The sequence below is a fragment of the Macaca nemestrina genome, chromosome 10 (genome assembly GCF_043159975.1).
Source record: "Macaca nemestrina isolate mMacNem1 chromosome 10, mMacNem.hap1, whole genome shotgun sequence".
Lineage (NCBI taxonomy): Eukaryota > Metazoa > Chordata > Mammalia > Primates > Cercopithecidae > Macaca > Macaca nemestrina.
Window position 1 is genome coordinate 23,795,160 of NC_092134.1, and position 27,305 is coordinate 23,822,464.

Below are 27,305 nucleotides of genomic sequence, written 5' to 3' on the forward strand. Positions count from 1 at the left end.
CTTAGTAGGTATTTAGTAAGCATTTGTGAGTAAATGAATGTTTGAAAGAACATATGAATACGAGCCGTTTAAGACACAGCTCTATCTGAACATTTCCTAACACTGCTCCACACACTAGAATAAGATTCACTCTCGGCTTACCCCTTACCCAGTGATTAAGGATGTCTTCACCAGCAGCTAGACCCCTGCTCTTGCCTCCAACTGCTCAGTGAGTTCCTCCATGATCCTCACCTAATCTGCCACCTACATGTCCCTGATCCTCTCCCGCTAATGTCTTCCAGCCTGAACATAACTGCCTGAGGTCCATTCTATCTTATAATTCTTCACCAACCTTTTGGGAAAAGGTGGAATGAAAAGAATACCAAACACACAAGGAGACGCATAAGCTTAAAAACCAAAGGAACTAAATGGGACTAATGTTTGTTAATTTCCCACTCTGTGCCAGGCACTGCACTAAGTATTTGATGCTCTTTTTTTTCACTTACCCTCTATTGAACTGGTAGTATTCTCTCCATTCTAATAAGGAAATGGAGACTCAAAGAGGTTAAGAAACTTGCTCAGGGTTGGCTTGATAATAATAAGAGCCAACAAGTATTGAACTCATCCTATGTGCAAGGGACTGTGATAAGCACTTTCTAATAACTATCTCTTTTAATCCCTACCATGTGCCTAAAAGGTACGTGCTATTGTTATTCCCATTTACAGATGAGTCAACTGAGTCTCAGAGAGGTTGCATCCTTGATCCCTTGCCCAGGGTGTCCTAAGATCTGCTCAGCAAGGATCTGCACCCTGGCTCTTTGACTTTGGAATTTTTCAGGAATCTAGCTAGCACAGTGAATAAACGGCTGAGCCATGATCTAAACCCATCTCCAGAAGACCCCAAGCCACAGTCAGTAGTACTGATCAGCTTCCTTGAAAGGATGGGAACTTTTAACTCCCAGGGACCCACCCTAACAACTGCTGAACTTTTACTGCATGCTGCTCACTTGGTAAATGGCCAGTTCTTACAATGCCCTGCCACACAGGTCCAAATATTTGCAGTAATCACATTAGCAATGACTTCCTTACTGACACTGTATTTCGGTCTCTCCACATTCTAGGAAAGGAATTCAGTCCCACAGCAGTCAACCTACGTGATGAGGTGCCGCGAACAGTCACAGAACAGCATCAGCATGGCCAAGAGTTGCTTGGACTCTTCAGTGTCATTGTTCAGGCATTCCAAGAAGAGCTTTAACCCTCCGTGGGGCCCGAGCTCACAGATAAATGCCCACAGTTTGGGCAGCAGGTCATCAAGGTAAGTGAGACCTGGAAAAAAGACAGAGAAACCTAAGCTTCAGGTGGAGACTCCACCTGGTCTGTTATTTCTCCTATCCAGTGGGAAAACAAAACACTTAAACCTATTCATGAACATTTAGTGCACATGAGAAGAAGGTGGGATTATGGAGAAAAGCATTATCACCACAAGAGTAACAATGATAAGAGCCAGTAGTTAGTGGGTGCTGACTACGTACCAGGCACCATTCTAAGCACTCTGTATGTATTGTTTGCTTTCTACTTTCTGAGGCCCAGCGTTATCCCCATCTTATACAGGAGGAAACTGAAGCACAGAGAGGTTAAATAATTGGCGCCAAATCACACAGCTTATATGTCAGAGCCAAGAATAGAACTCAGGTCTGACTTAGCATTATGCTTTAAATCAGGGATCAGCAATTTGTTTCAGGAAACAGCCAAAGAGTAAATATTTTTAGGCACTGTGGGCCAGAAGGTCTCTGCTGTTAAATTAAATCTAGCCAAGTTTGAGCAAAAAACAATTCATCCATCAGGCAGCCCTCAGAACCAGAAGAGGTTCAGACAGCTCCAGTCTGCATTCTGGGCAGGCAACATTTAGGTGCAAAACTGAAGTGAGGCACAGAGACAGCTTGACTGGTTACACCTCGGCTTTGCCTTATTTGAACGTGGTCTGATCAGATGGTCACCTGTGATTGACTGAAGCTAGGCTGCTGTGATTGGCAGCTATTTGTTACAAATATACTGAATACTCCTAAATTAGACTTCTAGTCAGTTTACATACTAAGTTAGGCTACAGTTCCTTACCTAAGGACTCCAAATATGGAGGCATCCTCAGGCTAAATTTAGTCTAACACTGTTAAAACTACTCAGTGCTACCAACTACAGCACAAAAGCGGCCACAGGCAACGTGTAAAGAAACAGATTTGGCAGCCCGGTGCGATGGCTCACGCCTATAATCCCAGCACTTTGGGAGGCCAAGGTGGGTGGATCACCTGAGGTCAGGAGTTTGAGACCAACCTGGCCAACATGGTAAAACCCTGTCTCTCCTAAAAAATACAAAAATCAGCCGGGCATGGTGGCCAGCACCTGTAATCCCAGCTACTCAAGAGGCTGAGGCAGGAGAATTGCTTGAACCTGGGAGGCGGAGGTTGCAGTGAGCCAAGATCACGCCATTGCACTCTAGCCTGGGCGACAAGAGTGAAACTCCGTCTCCAAAAAAAAAAAAAAAAAGAAAGAAAGAAACATTTGGCTCTGGGGGCCGGGCGCGGTGGCTCAAGCCTGTAATCCCAGCACTTTGGGAGGCCGAGACGGGCGGATCACGAGGTCAGGAGATCGAGACCATCCTGGCTAACACGGTGAAACCCCGTCTCTACTAAAAAGTACAAAAAACTAGCCGGGCGAGGTGGCGGGCGCCTGTAGTCCCAGCTACTCGGGAGGCTGAGGCAGGAGAATGGCGTGAACCCGGGAGGTGGAGCTTGCAGTGAGCCGAGATCCAGCCACTGCACTCCAGCCTGGGCGACAGAGCAAGACTCCATCTCAAAAAAAAAAAAAAAAAAAGAAACATTTGGCTCTGTTCTAGTAAAAATTCATTGACAAAAACAAGTAGTGGGTTGGATTTGGCCCCCACACAGTAGTCTGCTGACCCCTGCCTTAAACTATCTTGCAGGCTCACTACCTTTGGCAAAGCTTCCCCCCATTCCCCCCATCTACCTCTATTATTCTACTTATGTTACAAGTGGAAATGCAGTCAATGACTGTGGTAGGATGCTCTGAAATATACAAAAATGGAACCCTGAGGAAGCAAAAGGGGACACAGAGGACATTCTAAGTTTGTTTCCTCATGGCTACAAGGCATCAGACACACAGGCCACATCACTGATATAGTTTACATCTAGTAACGCAGCTATTGACTTAGAAAGGCTGGATCTGAAATGCCATGTATCACTGAATATACAGTAAGGTGTGTTCCTCAGAAAAGCACAGTCACCTTGTATTTGAGCCCTTATAATACTTTTCATCTTATAGGGTACTCTCTGAATTATTTAGTTTTCAATACAGAACTGTTTGGGGAAAGTATATTAGCCAGCAGTGGAAGTTGGGGGAACTCCACCAGTGCTACTGAAGGATGCTTAGAGGGTGAACTGAAGGAATTCTAAAGGAAACCAAGAATTGTACCAATTTAGTGATTATGCCTGAGCTTAGACCTCACATTTTCAAGGGTACGAGGATGTGGTTATAAAGAAGCCTTTAGAAGCAAGACTTTCTTGATCTGTTGGTGATTACATAGATGCCCCACTCATAACTAGTCTTTCAACTGTCCATGTTATATCAAACATACCCAAGAATGTGGAAATCTCACAATTCAAAAACAGATTAAAATAGAAACAGAGGAAACAGTTACACTGTGGAGATCACAGATATACTCCTATAGGATAAAAGAAGAAAAGCAAGTGTCCTCGAGTTCTGTATAAAGGACTCACGTAGCGTAGACTAGAATACTCATAGCATCACACACTGATTCAACAAGGGCTGCATATCAAGCCATTTAGACAGAGATGGAGACAGTGGGCCTGGCAGAGCAATGGCAGACAGACCAGCAGGGGCGCCAGTGCTGTCAGATGCGTGTGAGGAGTACAGACACTTCCTAAGTTGTCAGCAGAAAAACAACAGTATTTTAAAAACAAGTGTTATTTTCTATAATCTTAGTTGCTAAATAGACTGAATATCAAACATACACTTTAGTTTATCTTCATCCTTAAAGTGTATATTTTCAAGTTGACTAAGAAACCCATATTTGGATTCTCTCACTTGGGAAAATGAGCTTCAATGTGAGCTCATTTAAAAAGCTGGACACAAACCATAACCCCAAACTCCTCTCACTCAAGATGCTGCCCAAACCCTCAGGTGCTGGGGTGCCCCAGGTATGGTCTTGCCCCTTCTCTGCTCATCTTTGGGAAACCTGCCCTAGGCTGAAAGCCCATGGCTTTACACTCCATCTCTCAGCTGACGCTCCCAGAGTGTCACCTCTGCCATCATGCCTGGTAGGCCCCTTTCCCTCATCACAGCCACAACACAACAGACTCCCCACAGGCCCTGCCCCCTGGTCTTCCCCAGCTCAGCAAATGGTGCTACCATCCACACAGGTGGTTGGGCCAACAACCTGGTATCTTCTTTAAATCCCTTGGTCCTCACGCTCCCAAATCCAAGCTACCAGTAAGACCCCTATCTTCTACCTCTAAAACAAATCTAAATCCTCCTGTCTTAATCTCCATTGCTACTACACTAGGCCAGTGGCTTTCAACCAGGAATGGTTTTGCCTCCCAGGAGGCATCTGGCTGAATGCCAAATGTGAAGATATATTTGGCTGTCACAGCTGGTTGAGAAGGTGCTACTGGCATCTATGAGTAGGGACCAGGGCTACTAAACATCCCAAAACACACAAGACAGCCCCTCATGACAAAGAATGGGCCAGCCCAAGATGTCCGTAATGCTGAGGCTGAGAAATCCTGCTGCAGCTCAAGCCAGCATCGTCTCTCAGCATTTTCATTTTCACAGTGCCCATTGTTATATGAGACCTACTTTTTACTTGCTTATTTTTGGTCTCCCCACTACTTGAATACAATCCCCTTGAGAACAAAGAAATTGGCTGTCTCGTTCACCTCTGTATCCTCAGTGCCTGGCACACAGGGGCGCTCAATAAATATTTGAAGAATGGATAAGTGTGAAAGAGAAGCAGTGATTTATGATGCTAAAAAATGTAAAATGCAGCAGAGAAGTTCTTAATCCTTCATGTAACAAAAGGCTTTCACGGTTTACAAAGGCCTTTTGTACTTGTAAGACCAATTCATAACAACTGTGCTGCAACCTAAAAGCCTGTGTTGCCCAGTTCTGCGCTCAGAGGGGGCTCTCCTCCATGTTAAGCTAAAAAGGCAAATGTTGGGCATATCCATGTGATAAGATACTATGCAGCCAATAAAGATAAGGTTTTCAAAGAATTTGTGACATGGTAAAATGATTACCGGAAAGGAAAGGATATCGCCATATATTTCAATTTAAATATATTTATTTTATATGTGCAGTACACTCAGGCACAGTTGATTGTTTTTGGATTATGGAATTAAAAGTAGTTTTTTCTTTTTTTTGCAACCCTATCTTTTTTGTTTTTTTACTCAGAAAACATAAAAACTTTTTAAAAGTAAATTGTACTTCATAATTAAAATAAGAATCACAAAACAGGAATGGGATGGAAGTGCTTATGACTGAGGTTAGCATGAGCAATTTAACTGAGGTGGATCAATTTCTAAGAGGAACAGCTCAAAAAACACCCTCCTTCAGAATCTATTTTCTGAGTCAAAAAAGCCAGAAAAAAACATCAACTTTTGCTAAGACGAACTGCCAAACGTGAGAGGTGTAGAAGATGCCTTGGGGACTGCGAACCTGTGAGTATCTGCAGTCGGATCTGTGTGAGAGTTGTCAGCGAGGTCTGGTAGAGGACACAGATGTTGCAAACCTTTTGGACTTCTGCAGAGTCGACCCGTTTACCCCCGACAGGCCTGAGAATGTTCCGGACTGATGCCGACTTTTGAAAAGCACGTTTTAGGATACCTGGCATGGAGAAAGGAAGACATGTGAGCAGCAGCTCAGCCAGCTGCCAAATCCCACCCTGGAAAAGGAAGAGCATTTCAATAAAGCTCTAAACGCACAGCCAGGCCAGACAGTGGGGCAACTCACTCAATTTAAGGCATTTCTTTGGGATAAATTAGAAAAACATTAACAACAGGTTTTTAGGTGCAATCCAAAGATCTCTTCTGAATATCCAAAAATTTCTCAGAATAAGCTAGGCATATTCAGATCTTACATAGGATTCTTACACTGGAAATCACCAAATTTCAAATCCCACAATGGTAAAAATTCAGAGGACTATATTAGGGGAAGAGCGGCAAAGGCAGGGGCCCTGGCTACATCTCTATTTTCTGTGCCTTTAGAGGGAAGTAAGGCCTGACCACCTCTAGTTCTGACACCTGGTTTTGAATGATATTCTACTTTTGTTTTCAGTCTTCCCATTGATATCCTGCTGGAGTTACATTTGCTGAGTCCATGCTTACTGCTAGCTACGAGACAGAGTTTTGCAACACACTGAGTAGCAGAAGAACAGACATCCTGAACCTGAAAACCCACCACAGGCAGGTAACTCTGTCAAATTATGCGTTAGTGGCCTTTCCATAACTTTTTATAAGAGTGTGCGACAAGAACCTTCCCATGGAACCCATTACTGACCCTGCGACAGGAAAGCCACTGAAGTGCTAGCCCCGCCTGTGGTTCAGTGAGTGGCTCCTTTATAAGGAGTCCCACATGAGAAATTTATTTTCTTAAGAACTCAGAAAAGCTCTACTTCTAAGAAATTAGAAGAAAGCATCCACAGATCCCTTTTCATGTTGGTTTCTGAAACATTTCATGTTCGTTCACCACCAAACTGAAGTCCACAGGTAGCCACAGTGGCCCTAATGGAACATATGTGTGTGGATATGCTTTTATGACCCAATCTTGATTGTGTTCACTTATTTCTATTTCCCCAATCCTTGTTTTCTATTCCTATGGATTTTTTGTTTTGCTATATATGAACTTAGCGACTTAACAAGCCTCAAAATTGTTGTGGAACAAGCTAGAGGCCAGGTGTGGTGGCTGATGTATGTCATCCCAGCACTTCGGGAGGCTGAGGTGGGCGGATTGCTTGAGATCAGGAATTGGAAACAAACCTGGGCAACAAGGTAAGGCCCCCATCTCTACAAAAGAAAAAAAAAAATTAGCCAGGCATGGCAGTACACGCCTATAGTCCCAGCTATTATACTTGGGAGGCTGATATGGGAGGATCACCCGAGCCTAGGAGTTAGATGCTGTAGTGAGCTATGATTGTGCCACTGCACTGCAGCCTGGGTGATACAGTGAGACTCTGTCTCTAACAACAAGAACAACAACAACAAAAACAAAGTTAGAGCATCCCACAAACACAGTGGAACATCCACACAGGAAGAAACAGGAGCTGCACTTCAGCCAAGCGGAGCAACAGGGTCGGGCCTGCTCCCACCACTCACTCTTCACTGGGAGCACATTCTGGGGGGATGCTGGCTGCGCGTGGGCTGGCTCCTGGCTCTCTAGCAGCTTCTTGCTCAGGATGTCACAGAAGAAGATCCGGATCAGAGGCACCCCCCACAGGAACTGCAGCTGTTTGGTGATCAAATGCATTGACTCGTTAAGGCTAGGAGAGAGCAGAGGAGACCTGGCCTGTCAGTTCCATCTGACGCAGGGCCAGGGCCAGCCCACACAGCTCCTAACGGCTTTCCTCTGGGAGCTGGAGCTAGGACCTGGCACTCAATATGGCAAAGAAGATTACAAAAATAAAAAGTGAAACTAACAAATCATTGCTGAGGGTCTGGTATGTCAAGGGCATTGACTCTTCATCTTGTCTGCCTTCCCAGGTCCCCAGGCTCCATGAGTCACACTCTTCTCGAAGACACTTGTCACCCAGGTGACAAAAACAATCTTGTACCCACTGCACGGCCTCCCTCCTCACAGCTGGCCTGCAGGTGGTGGGGGGCCAAATCTAGATGACTCAGCAGCCTCCTCAGTGTTTCCTTGCCTTCCAGGGGCTCCTTGCCTGACTCCACACTGCACTCAGCATCCCTCAAATTCCTGGAATCTGCTGTCACCTTCCTGCTCAAGAAGATGAGGTGACACCCCTACTGGTTCCCACATTGATCATCATATTGTTAATAGTCACCAACCCTGAGCACGGCCAGGCCTGCTGGTAGGTGATTTACATGCATTATCTCATTCAATCCTTCTAGAAAGCCCTATCAAAGGGACGGTGAAAATTATCCCCAGGTTTCAGATGAGGAAAGCGAGGCAAAGCAAGTTGTCCAAGCCCTCCAAGAAGAGGAAGTGGAGCGGAGAGCAGGCTGTCTGCGAAGGTGCTGCTCTGCTTCGCTTACCTCCCACAGCTTCCTGACTCTCAGCACCTCCGCCCCATCCTCTTCAGGCAGGGGTGTCATGCTGGGGCAGGCTGTTCCCTAGCAATGAGTCTTTTTTAACTAGATAGGACCCAGGGATGTCACTCAGGTACAAAAAAGAGCAAATTTGGGGATTTCCTCCCCTGGCCTTTAGTTTTCTGCTGCAACGGTAACTGCCAGGGACCCCATGCCTCGAGCAGATATGTGAACAAGAAAACAGGTGGGCAGCAGAGCTGGTTTCTCTCCAGAAACCACTTTATCTCAGCTCAGGTAGATGTTTCAAATTCATGAAGCTGTGCCTTACTTGATCTCCCTTCTTCTAGTCTAGTGTTTCTCATGTTTTTAAGTTCGTAATTAAACTTTTAAAAATTTATATTCTACCTCTTGAAAAGAATTTTGGGTGATTTCTATTCCCTTTGAATCATCTGTCTTATTTTAGCATCTCCAAAATATGGCAGTCTAGTCAATCAATAAAAGTGACAGTGAAGAAGAAAAAACATTGATAAGGTCCATAACTGAATGGAAGGAACAAAATACAAAATAGTATGATTTCAATTTTGTAAAAAACGATCAGTATTTCTAGATAGGAAAACTGACAAGATATTCACTCAAGTTATCTTTGGTTTACGGGATAATGGTCTGGTCTTTATCCTCTTTTGTTCTTACTCACAATTTATTAATATATAATGAATATGTATTATTTTTGTAATAAGAAACAAAACACCACAAGCTGGAAGAAAGAAAGAAAGAAGGAAGAAGAAGATGGTGGGAGAGAGGCAAGAAAGACAGCGATTTGCATCTGGGACTCACCCATAATCCACAGATTGGGAGAACCAGCCAAGGACAGGATGCCAGTGGGTCAGGTTGGACTTCTTCTGGGACACGTACTTCTGACAGTAGCACAGCATCTGGGTGAGCAAACTCACGAACCCATCTGTCTCCTCCTCTAACACTTTGGGGCTGAGGGAGCCCAAGTGTAGGAGGTTGCCTAGAGAGAGAGAAGGCTGAGTGTGATGGGCCCAAACACTCTGGTGCCTCCCGGCCCTGTTCCCTGTCTGTGGCTCAGGCGGCCACATCCCATGTGCAGGAAGACATTTCCACATAAGGGGCACCTGTCAGTGCTGGAGGCTGCTATGTGGTGCAAAGATAAGAAACAGGCAGAGCTGACTTCAAATCCTGGTTCTGCCACAGACAAAGTGCGCTGTGGCTGTCTACCCATGTCTCAAACTTGTTTCTTCATTTGTAAGATTGGAATGATGATCCCTACTGTCCATATGAGGATGAAGTAGCAGGTAAAATGTCAGGCACACAGAGGTAAGTGATATTTAGTTAGCATTACATTTTAATATTATATTAATGCTTAAAAATCAAGGGTCAACATAAGAAATGGCCTTTGAAGAATATCTGAATGTCCTGGGAAGTCGCTGCTATTCAACGTTCACCAGTTAGTCAACATCCCTCATGTGAACACTCGCACCATAAACTCCTCATGAAATTTGGCCCTAGGGAAGTTTTTATCTCAAGTCTGTAATCCCACAGGCTGAGGTGTGTGGATTGCTCAAGCCCAGAAGTTTGAGACTAGTCTGGGCAATGTGGTGAAAAACCCTGTCTCCACTAAAAATACAAAAATTAGTCGGCCATGGTAGTGTGCGCTTGTAGTCCCAGCTACTCAGGAGGCTGAGGTGGGACACCACCTAAGCCTGGGAAGTCTAGGATGCCGTGAGCCATGACTGTGCCACTGCAGTCCAGCCTGGGTGACAGAGTGAGATCCTGTCTTCAAAAAAAAAAAAAAAAAAAACCAGCTTTTCCTATCTAAAATAAATTTAGGCAAGGAGAATTTTGTGCCTCTGCCTCAGATGCTTCTATTAACAAATCCTTTCTTCCATCTACAATGAAAACACTGTAAAACAGGTAATGCAGGTGCTGCTCTGATATAAGCCCCACCTAACTACTCCCTCCCTTCTCCCTTGAGATGAGAATTATCCAGGCAATTCACCGCATTTCCACTTTTTCCTTGACTGCCAGGAAGCTAAAGGCTGACATCTAAGGTTCATTAACAGTCACTTAACTAGTTTACCAGGCCAGTATATTTTCCATGTGATTTTAATTTACGTGTCTATTTTAACTGTCTATCTAAATATGTGTTTTTTATTGTAAGCACTTCCAACTGTTACAAAAAACCACCAAATCTCTAGAATAGTGACAGGCAAAACACTTGGGCTTTCCCTGATGGCCAGGACACAGTCAAGTTTCAGCCACGGATACTCACTCATTAGACAAAGCGTATGGCATCCTTCTAAACTTTCACATACGTCACGGCATCGATCTTCGTCTCTTAAAAACATGATGAATTTACGAAGCATGTCATGGGATTCCAAAACAGTGAGGCGCTGCAAACAATGGCCGACCGTTAAATCAGAAACTGCCAGGAACAGTTTCCTGTAGAGAGTGAACCTGATCACTTGCAGATCACCCCTGGTTATGCGGGATGTGCTAGTAAACACCAAGAAGAAAATGGACAGACGAGAACCCACTTCTTTGGGCTACTAACACAAGTGTGTCTATCATGGCCACTGGTCCCAAAGAACATTAAAGGGAGGTGTGGAAATAAGCAGAGAAGCCATTTTACTTTCTGATATCTAAGAAGAAAAGCAAAAACACAATTGGGTTTTCGCGGGGAACTCACAAAGCCTGCTTACCTCAGGGGTCACTGTGCTGAGATGAGTCACCAGAGCAGGCACAGACATGATGTGGATGAGGAATGGCCGAATCAGATTGTCTGAGAACTGTGCAGCAATCACAGGGCTAGACACAGACAGATCCGCTCATTCAGACAGGGTCTCCATGTGCATCCAGAACAAAAGCACAACCCCACCAATGTGCTCAAATCCCTAGAAATTATTCTGCATGGGATTTCTGAGAAAACTGAAGGCTGAAACTGGGGACACACACTAGGGAAATGGGCAAGTCAGTGATGGTACAGTTGCTGATGCCAGACTGTGCAGCTATGAAAAACCAGTTTTGAAATTTTACTGACATAAAAGAATGCTCATGCTATAATCAACTTAAAAAAAAGGTAGGATGAGAAACTACATACATGGAAGAGGAGGGAGTTTGTGATGGGGAGGGAGTGCTGGTATAATCGATTTCTCTATTGGGTGGTGCTTACCCAGGTGTGTTCACTCTGTGACGACTCACTAGTAACTCATACTTCAGTTAAGCAGTTAAGCATATATAGTATACATATAGAACATATACTGTATATAAGTATATAGAGATATAATGTTTCAAAATAAACATGAATATAGATACATTTTTAAAAGATTGAGGTGACAGATAAAGTCAACCATGTATCTCTGGTTGTATAATCATGAGAAATGTTTTTCTTTTTTATGTTTTTCTGCTTTACCTAGGTTTTCTATAATAAGTATGCATTGCTTCCATAATCCAAAAAAAGATAAATACTATTAAATAATGATCCCTATCCCACACCATACGTAAAAAATAATGAAATGAGCCACAGACCTAAATGCTAGCTTCATAACTAAAACTATAAAATTCTTAGAAGAAAACACAGCTTTGAGACTTCAGGTTAGGCAATGATTTCTGAGACATCACACTAAAAGTACAAGTGTCAAAAGAAAAAAAGTAGGTAAGTTGTGCTTCTTCAAAGTTTAAAACTTTTGTGATTCAAAAGACACTATCAAGAAAGTGAAAAGACAACCCATCGAATGGAAGGAAACACCTGCAGATCACTTTTCTGAAAAGTGCACATAAAGAATTCACAACTCTCATAAAAGATGAAACATCCAATTAAAAAGTGGACGAAGGATCTAAACATACATTTCTCCAAGGAAGATAGACAAATGGTTAATAAATACATGAAAAGATGTTCAACATCACTAGCTAGTACATCACAGGGAGTTGTAAATCAAAACGACAGTGAGACATCCCTGTACACCCACTGGGATGGCTAAATAAAAAAGACAGATAACAAGTGTTGACAAGGATGTGGAGAAACTGGAGCCCTCACATACTACTGCTGGAAATGTAAAATAGTGCAGGCGCTTTGGAAAATAATTTGGCAATTCTTCAAAAGGTTAAGCATGGAGTTACCACATAACCCAGGTAAGTCTACTCCTGGGAATATGCCCAAGAGAAATGAAAACATATGTCTACACAAAAACTTGTACATAAATGTTCATAGCAGTATCATTTATAACAGTCAAAAAGCAGAAACAACTCAAATGTGGTATATCCATATAATGGAGTATTATTTGGCCATAAAAATGCATGAAGTACTAATCCGTGCTACAACATGGATGAACTCTGATTATAATATGCGAAGTGAAAAAAGCCAGTAGCAAAAGACCACATGTTATATGATTCCATTTATGTGAGATGTCCAGAACAGGCAAATCCAAAGAGATAGAAAGTAGATTAGTTGTTGCCAGGAGTTCTGGGGAGAGGGGAAGAGGGAGTGACTGCTAATGGGTATTAGGTTTCTTTTCAGGGTGATAAAATATTAATGGAATTAGATTGTGGTGATGGTTGGGAATAGGCCCCCAAAATCTGGCCATAAACTGGCCCCAAAACTGGCCATAAACAAAATCTCTGCAGCACTGTGACATGTTCGTGATGGCCATGACACCCACGGCTGGAAGGCTGTAGGTTTACCAGAATGAGGGCAAGGAACACCTGGCCCACCCAGGGCAGAAAACCACTTAAAGGCATTCTTAAACCACAAACAATAGCATGAGCGATCTGTGCCTTAAGGACATGATCCTGCTGCAGATAACTAGCCCAACCCATCCCTTTATTTCAGCCCATCCCTTTGTTTCCCCATAAGGAATACTTTTAGTTAATCTATAATCTATAGAAACAATGCTTATCACTGGATTGATGTCAATAAATACATGGGTAAATCTCTGTTCAAGGCTCTCAGCTCTGAAGGCTGCAAGATCCCTGATTTCCCACTCCACACCTCTATATTTCTGTGTGTCTTTAATTCCTCTAGCACTGCTGGGTTAGGCTCTCCCCGACCAAGTTGGTCTCGGCAGGCGATGGTTGCACAATTCTGTGAACATACTAAACGCCAGGGAATGGTATGCTTTAAATGAATAAAGTGTATGAGATGTGAATTAGACTTCAATAAAGTTATTTTAAAAAATCACTCAGAGTTCATGCAGAAAAAAAGGTAAGAGAACAACTTGCAGAGGGAAAAAAGGTTTCTTCTAGCTAACGTGCTCCAATAGCAATGAGCAGAGGTGTTAGTGGTATTTAGGCTCTCAGAATTCACACTATACACTTTCACTTTCAAGAGTACCATTTTTGGAACAAGGACATTTTATGAGGCTGAAATGTTGAAAATATCAGTACCTATGTTCACCACTTGTCTAGATGAGGCTAACCAACCAAGCTAACCTCTCTGATCTGAGTGGGGCACACGAAAAGAGAACCATGTTATTTTCTGCATGTTAGAAAGAAGTTTAAAATAGAACAACACAATTCCCTAAACAGAAGAAAAACAAACCACAGAGAATGCTGCTGAAACTACAACCAGTCACTTCGCATTTGCAAGGAAGGGACTGCATTGTTTCAAGGGCACAAAGGGCTGTGGCATTCTCTGGCGGTTCTCACAGAAACCTATGGATTCCATCCTGGGCCATATCCCTAAGTAATTTGGCCTGACTGACTGGGAGCAAATATCAGTGGAAGCATTATAGGACTGCAGGGCTGCCTCAATGTTTGGAGGGGTGTGATCTTTTGAGTCTGCATGAGGCCAGACTCAAAAACCACAGACACTGCAAACACTCCTACATTTCCCTCAATTTCTTATTACTGATTTTCCCAGCATGAGGTCAACAGAATCTTTCTTTAGCCCACCTGTAGCTGCTGCATTTAAGCACCCCTGGGTGACAAAGTCTGTAAGTGGACCGCTTAGTCGAATGTTTAACAGGGCTAGACATGGTTGGGGGGGGAGGTGGGGAGGATAAACAAAAGAGGTATGACTGACGCACAGTCCCTGCTAACAGAGAGCTCAGAGTACAACCAGGGAGCTGGGCAGGCATACGGGGAAAAACAGAAGCCAGGACTAGTGGGTACATGACTAGGTGCCTGGGCAAACTAGGGGTCCAGATAATCAATGCCATGGCAGTGTGAGGAACAGGGCAAGTCTGGGAAGGTTCCCACGTGCTATTTACTAAAATAAAATATATTATTCTTAGAATACAAAAATGTGTCCAACATGTGAGGCAAGTACAAAGAATAAGAAGAAAGAGTATGAGCTCTGGAGTTAAATAACCTGGGTTTAGTTTCTGGCCTGGCCACTCCTGCTGTGTGACCAAGAGCAAACAGTTTAACTTCTCTGGGCCTTAGCTTCCTCATCTATAAACTGGAGAAAAGCCACATGTGGTGGCTCACTCCTATAATCCCAGCACTTTTTGAGAGGCTGAGGCGTGAGGATCACTTGAGGCCAGGAGTTTGAGAGCAGCCTGGGCAATATAGTGAGACCCCATCTCTACAAAAATTTTAAAAATAAAAAAATTAGCTGGGCATGTGCCTGTAGCCCTAGCTACACGGGAGGCTGAGGTGGGAGGATGGCTTGAGCCCAGGAGTTTGAGCCTGCAGTGAGCTCTGATCACGCCACTGCACTCCACTCTTGATGGCAAAGCACGACCTTGTCTCACAAATAAATAAATAAAATGGAGGTAAGAGAATGTGGTGAGGAGTCAGTTAACATGTGTAAAAGTTTTAGAACAATGTGTGGCCCATAAATGTTAGCTATTCATATTTCAGGACTTAGTGATCATGTCTTGGCATACCACTGACAATTTTACAGACTTTCACTATACTCCTGTATGATGAAACCACTGATATCTTATTTTAAAAGGTCCTGATTGTGTTCAATTATACACAAACATTCAGAGGGGAAAAGTACTATTTGGGAAAAAGGCTTTAGAGTAGCCTGGCCTTAACAAGTGATTCAATGGAATCTAATACATACAGAGAAGAAAAACTACAAGGATGGCTGTTGGTTATATTCTTAAAGGAGAATTTAAGTGTGGTAGAATGACTGGATGTGAGCATGCTGGTGAATCACATGTGAATTACAACCACACTGGGGCAGGGGAAGGATGCTGGACAGGAAAGAAAAGTGAGGTGCTCCTAGACCTTGTGTCTCTGGAGGTGGAGGGGGAGGCAGAGCTGCTCCTGAGTTTGAGAGTTCAGGCCTCAGTGTGCTGACCTTCACTGTGTCTGCCAGAGGACAGCGGGCAATGCTGCTGGAATGAGCTGCCCCACAAGGTGACTTGGGTAGGGACAGTTGCAGTGAATCTGTTTCTTAGGCTTCTGGGAAAACCTGTTTGTACCTAGACATTAGGGCTCATTAAATACAACTCACGTAACTTCTCTAAAAGTATGAAATGAAGGCACAATTGTCTATTAGGTAATTAGCTCTACTTCTGTAACTAATGATAGCATAACTGGTTACATCCCGTTCTTCTGTGTAAGGGTCTAGCTTCCAGAAGCATGTGGTCTAATGTGGTAGCCACTGGCTACACGTGGCTACTGAGCACTTAAAAATGTGGCTGGTCCAAATTCAGACGTGCTCTAAGTACATACCACTTTTGAAGACTTGGCATGAAGAGAAAAATGTAACACATTATTTAATTTTAATTAAAATAATTTTAAAATATTGATTACATGTAAAAATAACATTCTGGATATATTAGCTTAAATAAAAATATATCATTATACTACATTTCCCTTTTATTTTGACTTTTTTTTTTTTGAGACCAGGTATCACTCTGTCACCCAGGCTGGAGAAGCTCGATCATGGCTCACTGTAGCCTTGACTTCCCTGGCTCCAGGGATCCTCCCACCTCAGATTCCTGAGTAGCTGGAACCACAGGCACATGCCACCATGCCCAGCTAATGTTTGTATTTTTTGTAGAGATGAAGTTTGGCCATGTTGCCCAGGCTGGTCTCGAACTCCTGAGCTCAAAATGATCTGCCCACCTCGGTCTCCCAAAGTGCTAGGATTACAGGCGTGGGCCACCGTGCCTGGTCTCTTTTGACTTTTTAAATACGGCTCTAACTATATTTCCAATGGACAGACCTGCTCTAGGTTAGCCTTGTCCAACAGAACTTTCTGTGATCCTGGAAGTTTTCTATATTGGTGCTGTCCCACACAACTGCCACTAGTTACGTGTGGCTGCTGAGCATTTGAAATGTGGCTAATGCAACTGAGGAAGTGAATTCTTCATTTTATTTAACTTTAATACATTTTCATTTAAACAGCCCCCTGTGGTTAGTGGTTAGTGGAAAGCACAGTCTAGACCAGGTTTTATAAACTATGGCCTATTTCTGTAAATAAAGTTTTACTGGAACACAGTCATGCTCATCTGTGTCTGTACAATCTACGGCTGCTTTCAAGATGCAATGGCAGAGTGGTTGTGACAGAGGCTGTATGGCCCAGAGAGCTGAAAATATTTATCCAGCTCTTTCTAGAAAATTTGGCCAACCCATGCTCTAGCCCATCATTTTTCAAATAGGTTTTACATGGAAAATGATTTCATGGGATATCGACGTCATCCAAAAAACAAGGTAGGGGTATTCCATGCTCAGATATGTTTGGGCCAACCCCGGGTTAATAAGCCCATGGGGTTCGGCTAGCATAGCAGGACTTCTCAGGGCTCTCAGCATCAAGGTGTACTATAGATCCACAGATGGGGGCAGAGCAGCAGCTTTCACCAAGCTGGTTCCACCATGACACTCTTCCAGGATTATTAACATCTCCCCAAGCTAGTGTTCCCCTCGACAGTTTAAACATGTTCTGGACCTATGAATAAGCATGGTGTTTTACATTTGGTAATTCTCAGAATTGCAGGTATAATTTCCATAAGGAATTACTTAGCTTCTCCAGTACTTGACATCTCTAAACTAAGTGAAGGCAAATATTACCTCTTCTCTGGTCCTCCAAATTCTAATATTTTACATGCGCGTTCACATTACTTCCTTAATCCTCTCACCCTGCCCTTTGTTGGGCTTCTTCTGGCTCTTAGGTTTTTTGTTTTGTCAATTAAAACTTCAAAAGGAAAAATGATTGCATTTTGGTCTCTTTTAGATAAAAAAAATTAATTTTGAATAGTTTCCAAAGATCACACTGCAATAATATTCAGGGCTGAAGATTAAGAAATATTCAAGACTTAAGATTAAGAAAAAGTTTGAGCAGTCACAAATGTATTCACTTTCATTAAGAACAACGTTTCCCTTAAATTCTGACAAAGTGGGCAAGTCTATACCTAATACCAGTAACGAGAGAAAGAAAAACCAAGAGGAGGAAGCATTCAAGAACATGCCAACGCCTGAGCTATGGTTTCTTACTCACCGCAATGCTAGAGAAAAGGCTGCTGTTAAAGTGCCTTTGGATAGACAAGGACGGGGTCTTGCCAGGCCACGGGTTAACAATACCTGAAAAGAACGTTTTAATTGGTCAGCGGATGATACCAACTTTATATTCATTTGTACATAAAAAAGCAAAAAAACTAAAATGAGTCCTTCAGATAAAAAAACTGTGAGCCAGGCAGGAGGATTCCTTGAGGCCAGCCTGGGTGACAGAGCAACCTGTCTCTTAAAAAAAAGACCAAAAAAACCGTATGCAGTGTTTTTATAAGAGGAAAGGGAAGAACGTATTGGGTAATGAGGTTAACTCTACCACTCTTTCTCTACTTTGAATATTATGGTTAGAAATTCTTTAATAATAAAGTTAAAAAAACAGCTAATAAAAATAATGCCAGACTTAAAATTTAAAGACACCATATTATTTTAGAAGCCGTTCAATTATGGTGTGAAGTAGAAGTTTCCTCTAGTGAGACAACTGCCAGTCATACCAGCTTCTGCCAACAGACCACCTCACAGGGTTGTTGCGAGGAGTATGTGAAACCAAATCAGGAAACAGCCCATCACAGCGCTAGGTAGAAGGAAGGGCAAAATCAACATTACTTCTCAAACTCAAGAATTCCATAGTGCCTTTAAGCAGCAATCAGGCTTTCTTAACGATTCCCTACAGGTATGGTCTGGCACAACAAGGTACGAAGTGGAAAAGACTGTTTGAGGACACAGAGCTAGAAATATGATTCTAGACATCAACCAAGAAGGAATCTGAGGGAACAAGCCCTGAGGTCTCCTTCCAGAGTTTAAATGTCAAAAGACTGGATTACTCTTGCAGCCAAAAACATAGAGCACTCAGGGGATCCCAGCACCACTGTCCTCCCTTTACCTGACCCACAAGTGAGACAAAGCAGGGGAAGGAAGAAGAGGACAGCAGGCATCAAGCTCTTCCTATGAAAAGCATTTCTGAGGAGGGCACCAGGTATGCTGAACGCAAATGTAAAAATCCAACTGCAGGTGTTAGAGAGTGGGGAAGTTGCACACTGCGGGGCAGGGGTCACAGACCTGCAGCACAGAATAAAATCCATGCTGGTTGAGATGTCCCATTATATTTGCACAAATGTGGTTCATCGCTGGTCGAAGACTTTCACCTAAACAAAACAGTGAGAACAAAAAAATCTCTTGCCATAATGTGACTGTTGATGTGGGACAGGAAATTGTGTCCCACACCTAAGGCCCTAAGAAATGAGATGCCCCTGGCTTGCCTTCCTTTTCCCTTAGGCCTGGTGCCAGAGCACAGGGAAGCAATGTGTATTTGGAACTCTATCCCTCCTGGAAGGCCTGGCTCAAGTGTCACCTCTTGATTGATGGGTCCCGTCACGCCCCTAGCCAGAAGTGATGTGTCTGGCCTCTGAGCTCCTGTAGCACCTTTTCTAATTCTCTCCTAGGGCCTGGCACTGTCTTCTCTGGAGGGATGCCTCCTCTCCTCAATGGGACATGAGCTTCTGGGCAGGGCCCAGAACTCAACAATTTTTGGGTTCCCTCCAAGAGGCCAGGGTCATGCCTGAAATAAACCCTCCTTGCTGACCTGGAGCCTTTGCATAGCTTCCCCTGCTTTCTGCTTCATCCCTGCTCTTCACTCTGTGAATCCCAGCTCTCTCTCCAGCTCTCAGCTCACACACCACTTCTTCTGGAAAGCTAGAGCCTCAGACCAAGCAAAGCCTCTCCACCCTACTGGACACTCTCATTTCTCTTGCAGGCTTCCTTCCAAGCACTTAACACATTATTGTCATTTTATATCTATGAGCAACATCTATTTAATGCCTGTTTTCCTCATTAAGTTCTGTGAGGAAGGGAGCACCTAAAGTCCCCAGAGGGCAACGCCCCTTTCTGTTTTGCTTATCTCCGTCTCTTCAGTGCCTACAGGCATCTGGCACATATGGGCTACTTGTTGAACAGATGAATGAAACGACCATATGAAACACATGGGGCTAAGGACACTTACCAGGGAAGGAGGCAGTTTATAATGCAAATTTTATGGGCAAAATGGAATTATTCACAACCTAATGATTTTCCAAGTAAAATGACGAGGCTTAAGTGAATGTTATCACTTGGAGGCTAAGGCACTGTAGGAATTATAAAAATTAAGATCAGAAGAACCATGCCTTTGAATGTAAATTCAAAGAAGGGTAGAGTACAGCACACAATGCTGAATGGATTCTGGATACTGTGACGCAGTCTGATGGTCAGTGCCAAGGGCATCCTCATTGGTATGGTCTCAGGGCCTTCCCTGAAGCTTGTGGTGGCAAAAATGTTTCTTACAAAGAAAAAAAGGTCCCTGAACTCTCTGTGGAAATGTTCATTACAGAATATTTTGAAGCAAGTCCCACAGACCTTTTCCCCGAAGAATTTTCCATGTTGAAGTGTCTGTGAAGGTGACAAGCATCGTGAGGTACAGGGTGATGAGTCGGGAGTCTTGCAGGATTTCAGGCTGGAAACAATAAACACAGCAAGATTAAGACACAGGTCCTCTGATTCCAGACAGCGAAGTGTTCACTTTACAAGTGCTCTATGGGCACTCAGCCTGGAATCACTGAGTCAGGATTATAAGTCAGTCTTCATTCTTTTTCTCTTGGGCAATGACCACTTCAGGAGTTAAACAACAAGAAATTTGACACTCTCGTGCTTGACCATGGAATCATATATTCCTGGGAACAGAGAACTGAGAATCCCTAGAAAACAAGGTGACCAGGGCTGGCTTGCTATATGTACGTGTGCCTGCCTGTCTGTCTGAACTCTGCAGAAACAGAGCAGAAATGCAATTGAGCATGACTGGGACTCTGGGCTCAGCCTTCTGACTTCACCACCTACTAGCTGTGTGAGCTTAGGCAAGTTTCTTAACCTCTCTGTGCCTCAGTTTCCTCATCTGTTGACCAGAAACAATAACACTGCTTTCCTCATAGGGTTGTTGTGAGAAATAAATGGATTAATGCATACAATGCACTAAGAACAGTACCTGGCACATAGATAACTCCATGTAATGTTGGCTGCTGTTCTAATTTTGATGACAGTTCATTGTTTCACCAAGTGTAAGTTAAGCAAAAGGCCTGACTGCTTTCTAGGCCCACAGACCATATAGCAGGTCCACCTGGAAGGGACCTTGGAGACAACCTTGGAGACCACTGAGTTCAAAACCCTAAGCTCACTGACAGTAAGAGAGGGGAAGCAGCCTGTTCAAGGTCACGTGGGAAATTAGCAGTGGAATCAGGACTGAATTTCACATATTCCTGGCTCCAGAGTCAGGGCCCTTTTTCTCCTGATGTCTATTTCTTTGCATAAATTTTTGTTTGTTCAAAATAGAACAGCCTCTCCTCAAAGAACAATCTGTTGTGGAATGTACACACAGAGAACAGATAAACAAGGATCTGCCTGGCAGAGTGCAGGTAGGGAAATACCCTGCCCACTTGGCCCTGAGTCATTTTGGTGGACTCCCAGGGCTCCAAGCAACATAGTGTGGAAACCCTGCCCTAAGCCATGTCTCACCTGACAAGCCAGGTGTGGCTTGCTGCTGGCCACTGCCTTGGCTGTGTTATTGGCAAGAGCCATTCCTGAGCACCCAAAGAGGGATGGCTGGGAATGGATTATTACTGGCATGGGGGGCGGTCCAAGGACTTTCGTTCCATTACTGAGCTGTGTCCTTGCCAAGCCTCTGTCCCTGAAACCTCTCTCTCCCTATGTGCAAAGTAGAAAAGGCTCCTGTATATGTCTGCTCACACCCCTGTCCATCCTTTTCAGAACACTGAAGGGGGTGGGGGAGCACAGGACCAGGCTGGGCTAGTGACAGTACCCCATTCCTCTTGCCACTTTGACTGGTTCAGAGGTGAACCCAGGATTCCACTGGACCTACAAGAAACCTGGATTTTTGAACGGGTCGGGAGACCTCTCTTCCCTTTAGTCAAGACAGGGTAAGACTATAAAGTCAAAACTGGTGGTTGCCATGATTATAGCAGGAAAGGACGAGGTGACCCCAAAAGGGAACAGGGATGAGAGAAAAGAATGAGAGGGAGAATCCAGAAACCCCTGGCTCTCCTTATCCCCAGCTGCCATGTTACTGAATATATTCTAGAGCACAACATTCTCTTCCTTGCTGAGGCCTGACTAGTATAATAATGTAGATCATAAAGTACTGATTACATTAAATGAACAGGAAGGAAAGTGACAGATTCCCTGGCATGGAGGCTGTGGCGTGGCAAGCGGGTTAAGGGTCCAACACACACCAAAGAAGGGCTCATATTGATAACAGCATCAAAATTCCTCTCTTCCAGAACAGGGCTCAGCTAGCAACTCTGATTGATAGGGACTCTGAAAATACAGACTAAAGTCTACAGGTGAAAATGACGTATTTATTGTTTCTGGTTTTGCTTTTTTTTTTTTTACCTTGAGCTGCTTGAGAAAATCACAGCAGTACCACAGAATGCTCTTGATCTGTTTAATCCAAAGGAGCGTGAGGTCCTTAGAACAAGCCAGGGACACATACCACACCTATAGGTGGGAAAAAGAGGAATGTCATGGGCTGTTATAGAGATCATATCACATATGCTCTAACTGTTGGAACTGGACCTATTAGTTAGGTCCAGTGCCAGACAAAGCAGTGGACCTGAATGAATAAGCTGCAAACAGGACTTATTTTAACACTAAACCCAAAGACAAAACAGCCTAGTAAGAAAATTTACTATTCTGTGTTGTGGCAAGAGCAGAACGTAGCTACCTGGATCATGAAGAAACTAAGGAATCATTTGTACTTTGGTAATGTTTTCCATCCACTACCTATTTGCATTTGTGTGTGAATTGGTCCTAACATTCAATAGGAACTTTCAGAGTCCAGTAGGTTGGCCCTTAAGAGCTTGTGGGAGACACTGCGGCTCCCATCCACTTACCTTTGGCTCATTCTCAGCATCCATGCTGCTCAGGATGCTGCGACACAACTTCTCAAATCTCTGCAAAGAGACACACTGGGTGTTATACATTCCCACAACCCATCAAAAAGTGAAAACAAGCCTTCGGCGGGTACCTGGCATGTGCAGGTATTATGCCAGGTGATTCACAGACATAATCACATGCAGTTCCTTCCTACAGATGAGGATACTGAAGGTCAGAAAGACTAAAGGGTTCTCCAACGGGTGGCCCAAGAGCTGGAGGAACCCTATAGAAATGTTTTAGAAACTGGTATATTTCACATAAAAATCCAAATTGAAGCTTCTTTCAAAAAACAATATCAATCTGGCCAACTGGACTTGGATTCCTGCAGGCCTGCTGCTGTCTCTTCAACTGGGCTCTCCAGTTTACTGTTTCTTAAGCACCATGGATACTGATTTTGCCTCAGAGACAGCAGCCTTTCATCATTTTTATCCTGTAATGCAAAAGGAAGAAAAGTGGAAACTAGAAAACAGGTTCCATTTTGGCTATACCAATCCTGGATCCGCCCTTAAACCATGTGATACTGGGCAGCAGTTTCACACTGAGCTGCAGTTTCCTTCTCTGTAAGATGAGGGTCACCTCCTCCAGCTTATCTGTCCTCATCTACATAATCATGTGTTCACTGCCTGCATAGCCCTCCCTCTCTTGCTGGGCTATGAGCTCCATGAGTGTAGAGACCTTGCCTGTCCTGTTTCCTCCCAAGGGCCCAGTGCCTAGAGAGGGTTGGCACAATGTGAAGCTTAGCAATAGTGAACGCCTAACAGCTGGTAACATGGAGACATGCCTCAATGGCATTGTTAGTACTATTACAGATAACTAGCTGCTTTCCTGGGATTATATTTTTTAGGCTGATCATTCTAATCCCTAAGGTGCAAACTGGCATCCTTTGTATGATTTGCAGGATATTTTAAAAATTTCAAATTAATTGCCAAGATTTACAAATTAGAACATTGATGGTGGCTCACACCTGTAATCCCAGCACTTTGGGAGGCTGAGGAAGGTGGATCACTTGAGCCCAGGAGTTTGAGACCAGCCTGGGCAATATAGTAAAACCCTATCTCTACAAAAGATACAAAAATTTGCTGCATGTGGTGGCACACACCCGCAGTCCCACCTACTCAGGAGGCTGAGGTAGAAGAATCGTTTGAGCCTCAGGAGGTTAAGACTATAGTGAGCCGTGATAGTGCTACTGCACTCCAGCCTGGGCGACAGTGAGACCCTGTCTCAGAAAATGAATGAATGCATGAACATTGAGGATAAAGACTCAGATCTTTGGCATGTCTTTAAAAAAAAAAATCAGAGGCTGGGTGCAGTGGCTCATGCCTGTAATCCTAGCACTTTGGGAGGCTGAGGTGGGCGGATCATGAGGTTAAGAGATTGAGACCATCCTGGCTAACATGGTGAAACCCCATCTCTACTAAAAACACAAAAATTAGCTGGGCATGGTGGCACATGCCTGTAGTTCCAGCTACTTGGGAGGCTGAGGCAGGAGAACTGCTTGAACCCAGGAGGTGAAGACTGGCAGCGAGCCGAGATGGCGCCACTGCACTCCAGTCTGGCGACAGAGAGAGACTGTGTCTCAAAAAAAAAAAAAAAAAAAAAAAAAATTCAGAGTATGAGTCCACCACCAAGCTGTGTAATAGCTGCTCCCCGTGGATGGGGCAGGCCACAGACCCTGCTACTTCCTTTGATGTCCTCACCACTGCTGCCTGTAAGTTACAGTTTAATATGATTTGTATTTTGTATTATGTTTTATCTCATATATGGTTTTTTTACTCATTTACCTAAACTTCCTGGCTCTTGCATGCATCTGATTTCAACTTGTGCTTATAATGGTCAATGTGAAAAGATTCCTAAAAGCACTGGGCATAATCCCTCCAAAACAGGTCCCAAGAAAACAAAAGGGACAGGATGTGGGGGTGATAGTAACTACTTCATAAAGCTGCTATAAGAACAAACTGAGTTACTATTAATAATTATAAAAGATCTGACATATGGAAGTACTATACATGTTTGGTATTATCGTTTTACCTCGTTATCCTCTTTGATTCTGAATACGAATAGCAGTTTCCTGGCAATCTTAAAAACACAAAGTGCACTTCTTTTAGTGGACCCAGGGTCATCTGCTTTAAAAAAGTCATCAATCTCTCTCCTAGAAAGGAAAGGGCAAAAAAAGACATTCTAAATTAAGAGCTTGTAGCAACTGGAAGGCTTTTCAAGCACTCTTAAGAAAAACCTCATGTATCTGCCATTCACTGGGAGCCAGAGAAGCATGTGCTAGGGAGATCCTAGCCCTTACCTGGTATCTCTCTGCAGTCGACTCCGACAGAGAAAACTCCGGACGTGGGCCTGGATCACGACAGCTGCCCGCTCCCGCTCCTTCTGCACAAGCCTTTCTTCTCGTGCCTGACGGGCTCTATCGATGAACCATGCTCTCGAGGTCTGAGACAGGGTGAACATGTTTGCAAACTTGCACAAACCCTGCAAGGAAAATGGGGAAGTAGGTGTTGTAGATTGTTGTCTGGAAAACACACACAGAAAGAGGCTCAAGTGCAGAGGGTGGGCAGGGACCTGGGCAGCAGAGATACTCAGGACCTGTCAACACCCTCCAAAGTACTAACAGCTCTCCGGCGCAAGTCCAAACCTCCCACAGGCTCTTTCATGCAATTCACCAAGACCAGGGATGCTACATCCTGTATTAAATAATCTCATTCTTAAGGAAAAGAGAACAGCACCTGGCATAGGATAAGGGCAGGTCCAGCTTTACGAATGAACAAAAAATGAATCAATCCCACCCATAAAGCTCTAATTCAAACCAGGTATCCTGTAGGTCAAAGATTCCCAGATATCTGAATTTTCTGGAATAGTCCACAGTATTTGGGAAACCAAAACTGAGAAGTCAGCTTTTACTTTGCCAAGTGAGGACTCGAGGGAAAAATCAAACATGATTATTTGCTGTCATCATTATCGTATTCATCCATTCACTAAATAAATATTTACTGGTGCCTACTTTGTGACAGCACCCAATAAAGAAAGGCCTATTTTAACATTAACAAAGCAAAAGGTACGCATTTCAGAATGCAAGACAGTCCATGACATTTAATATATTTGGTTTTATGTCCAGCCTATTGCATTGTCCTTACAGTTACCAACCTGCCAAGGACCAGTAAAGACTTTACTGCAGAACTGGTCCTGTCCACTAACAGATGCTTCTCTGAAGAGAAGCTCTAAATTATATACTAAGTTTTTATCTAAATCACCAGTAACTGTTTTCTCCCAAAGGGACAGCTTTTGCTAGCAGCCTAAAGCACACAGCACTGACCCACGGAGGCTCCCATACTGAGATGACTTTTTTAGATGCTTGATGACTTTGACATTCTATACAAAACGCACTATCAGCCCAGTTAAAAACACTGAAATGAATTATTCAGAAAGCCAGACTTCCAGAAAACAATCTCTCTACCAGGCTACTTTACTCAAAGTAGCACCCACATGAAAATACCACCCAGAGTAAAAAGATGGATGGAACTAGGGGCCATTTATCCTAAGTGAAATAACTCTGAAACGTAAAGGCAAATACTGCATGACTTCACTTAGAAGTGGGAGTGAAACAATGGCCCACATAGACAAACAGTGGAATAAGACAATGGAGACTCCAAAAGGTGGGAGATGGGATGGGGGTAAGGGTTGAACAATTATCTATTGGTACAATGTTCACCATTCGGATGATGGGTGCACTAAAAGCCCAGACTCCACCACTGCACAATATATGCATATAAGAAACCTGTACCCCTTACATCTATACAAAGAAATTTAAAAATTATTAAAACAAACATTGGACATAATAGTATTATCTCCCAGAGGTATTAGATGAATTACATATTACTGAAAGGCATTTAATAAGTGTGCTCTATTATTAGTATTAATAAGGACAATAAAATAATACCCTTTTATAACCAAAAAAAAGTTGGTGCTAGCCTCCCGCCACATGAACGTATCAAGGGACCTCTGTGACCCCTTCTCAACAGTGATTCGCATCTGTCAAACATCATCAGTAATCCTTGAAACAAACTAACAGAGCCCACCTGACTACAGGAGGGAAGGTATTAGGTTGGTGCAAAAGTAATTGTGGTTTTTAACTTTTTTGAAAAAAACACTAAGTTGTAATTACTTTTGCATCAACCTGTAAAAGGCTTGGAGAGAAAAGGTAGCCATCTTCTGAATCATTCATTCTTCCTGCCCCAGCAGTAAAGTCTGGAGATCTCACCTGAGGACCTGCCTGTGTCGCAGAAATGCCAAGTAATCATTAGTGATCTTGCACGGGACTCGTGGCTGAGAACAGCTTCTCACTTCAGAAAAGCTTGTTATTTTTTCTGGCAGAAGCAGAAAAAAAAAAAAATCCAAACTTAGGGTTAAATTTTATAGGTGTGGCATCATACATCTTCCTGAGTAAAAGTAGTAACTACAATGCCAACGGTTTTTAAAAAATACCACTGGGTCCTCTTTATTTAGTGTCTCAACTAAATGTTACACTGTATCTCTTCAATCCTCACAGTTTAAAGGGAATAAGTTGAAAATAAATCCCAAAGTTCTTGAATTAAAGCTGTGATGAGAAGCAACATAACTTAGAAGTCATGG

At 43.4% G+C, this 27,305-nt stretch overlaps 1 protein-coding gene across 6 annotated transcripts in view; it reads right to left on the reverse strand.

Moving 5' to 3' along the window:
- The window catches only part of LOC105493453 (ubiquitin protein ligase E3B), a 66,431-nt gene that overhangs the window by 35,363 nt on the left and 3,763 nt on the right, over positions 1 to 27,305 (reverse strand). For 4 of the 6 annotated variants that reach the window (XM_071071159.1, XM_011761123.2, XM_071071161.1 and 1 more), the window contains exons 2-15: positions 26,935 to 27,040; positions 24,967 to 25,148; positions 24,699 to 24,819; positions 22,628 to 22,687; positions 22,128 to 22,232; positions 20,085 to 20,181; positions 18,756 to 18,841; positions 17,689 to 17,771; positions 10,997 to 11,102; positions 10,567 to 10,687; positions 9,108 to 9,285; positions 7,383 to 7,546; positions 5,728 to 5,895; positions 1,134 to 1,305 (exon numbers count right to left, since the gene is read on the reverse strand). In XM_071071159.1, the coding sequence (XP_070927260.1) occupies positions 1,134 to 1,305; positions 5,728 to 5,895; positions 7,383 to 7,546; positions 9,108 to 9,285; positions 10,567 to 10,687; positions 10,997 to 11,102; positions 17,689 to 17,771; positions 18,756 to 18,841; positions 20,085 to 20,181; positions 22,128 to 22,232; positions 22,628 to 22,687; positions 24,699 to 24,819; positions 24,967 to 25,127 (1,622 nt within the window). In that variant the 5' untranslated portion in view covers positions 25,128 to 25,148; positions 26,935 to 27,040. Of the gene's footprint in view, positions 1 to 1,133; positions 1,306 to 5,727; positions 5,896 to 7,382; positions 7,547 to 9,107; positions 9,286 to 10,566; positions 10,688 to 10,996; positions 11,103 to 17,688; positions 17,772 to 17,795; positions 18,271 to 18,755; positions 18,842 to 20,084; positions 20,182 to 22,127; positions 22,233 to 22,627; positions 22,688 to 24,698; positions 24,820 to 24,966; positions 25,149 to 26,934; positions 27,041 to 27,305 lie in introns of those variants that run through there. The other 2 variants (XM_071071160.1, XM_011761127.3) reach the window with 2 other exon arrangements.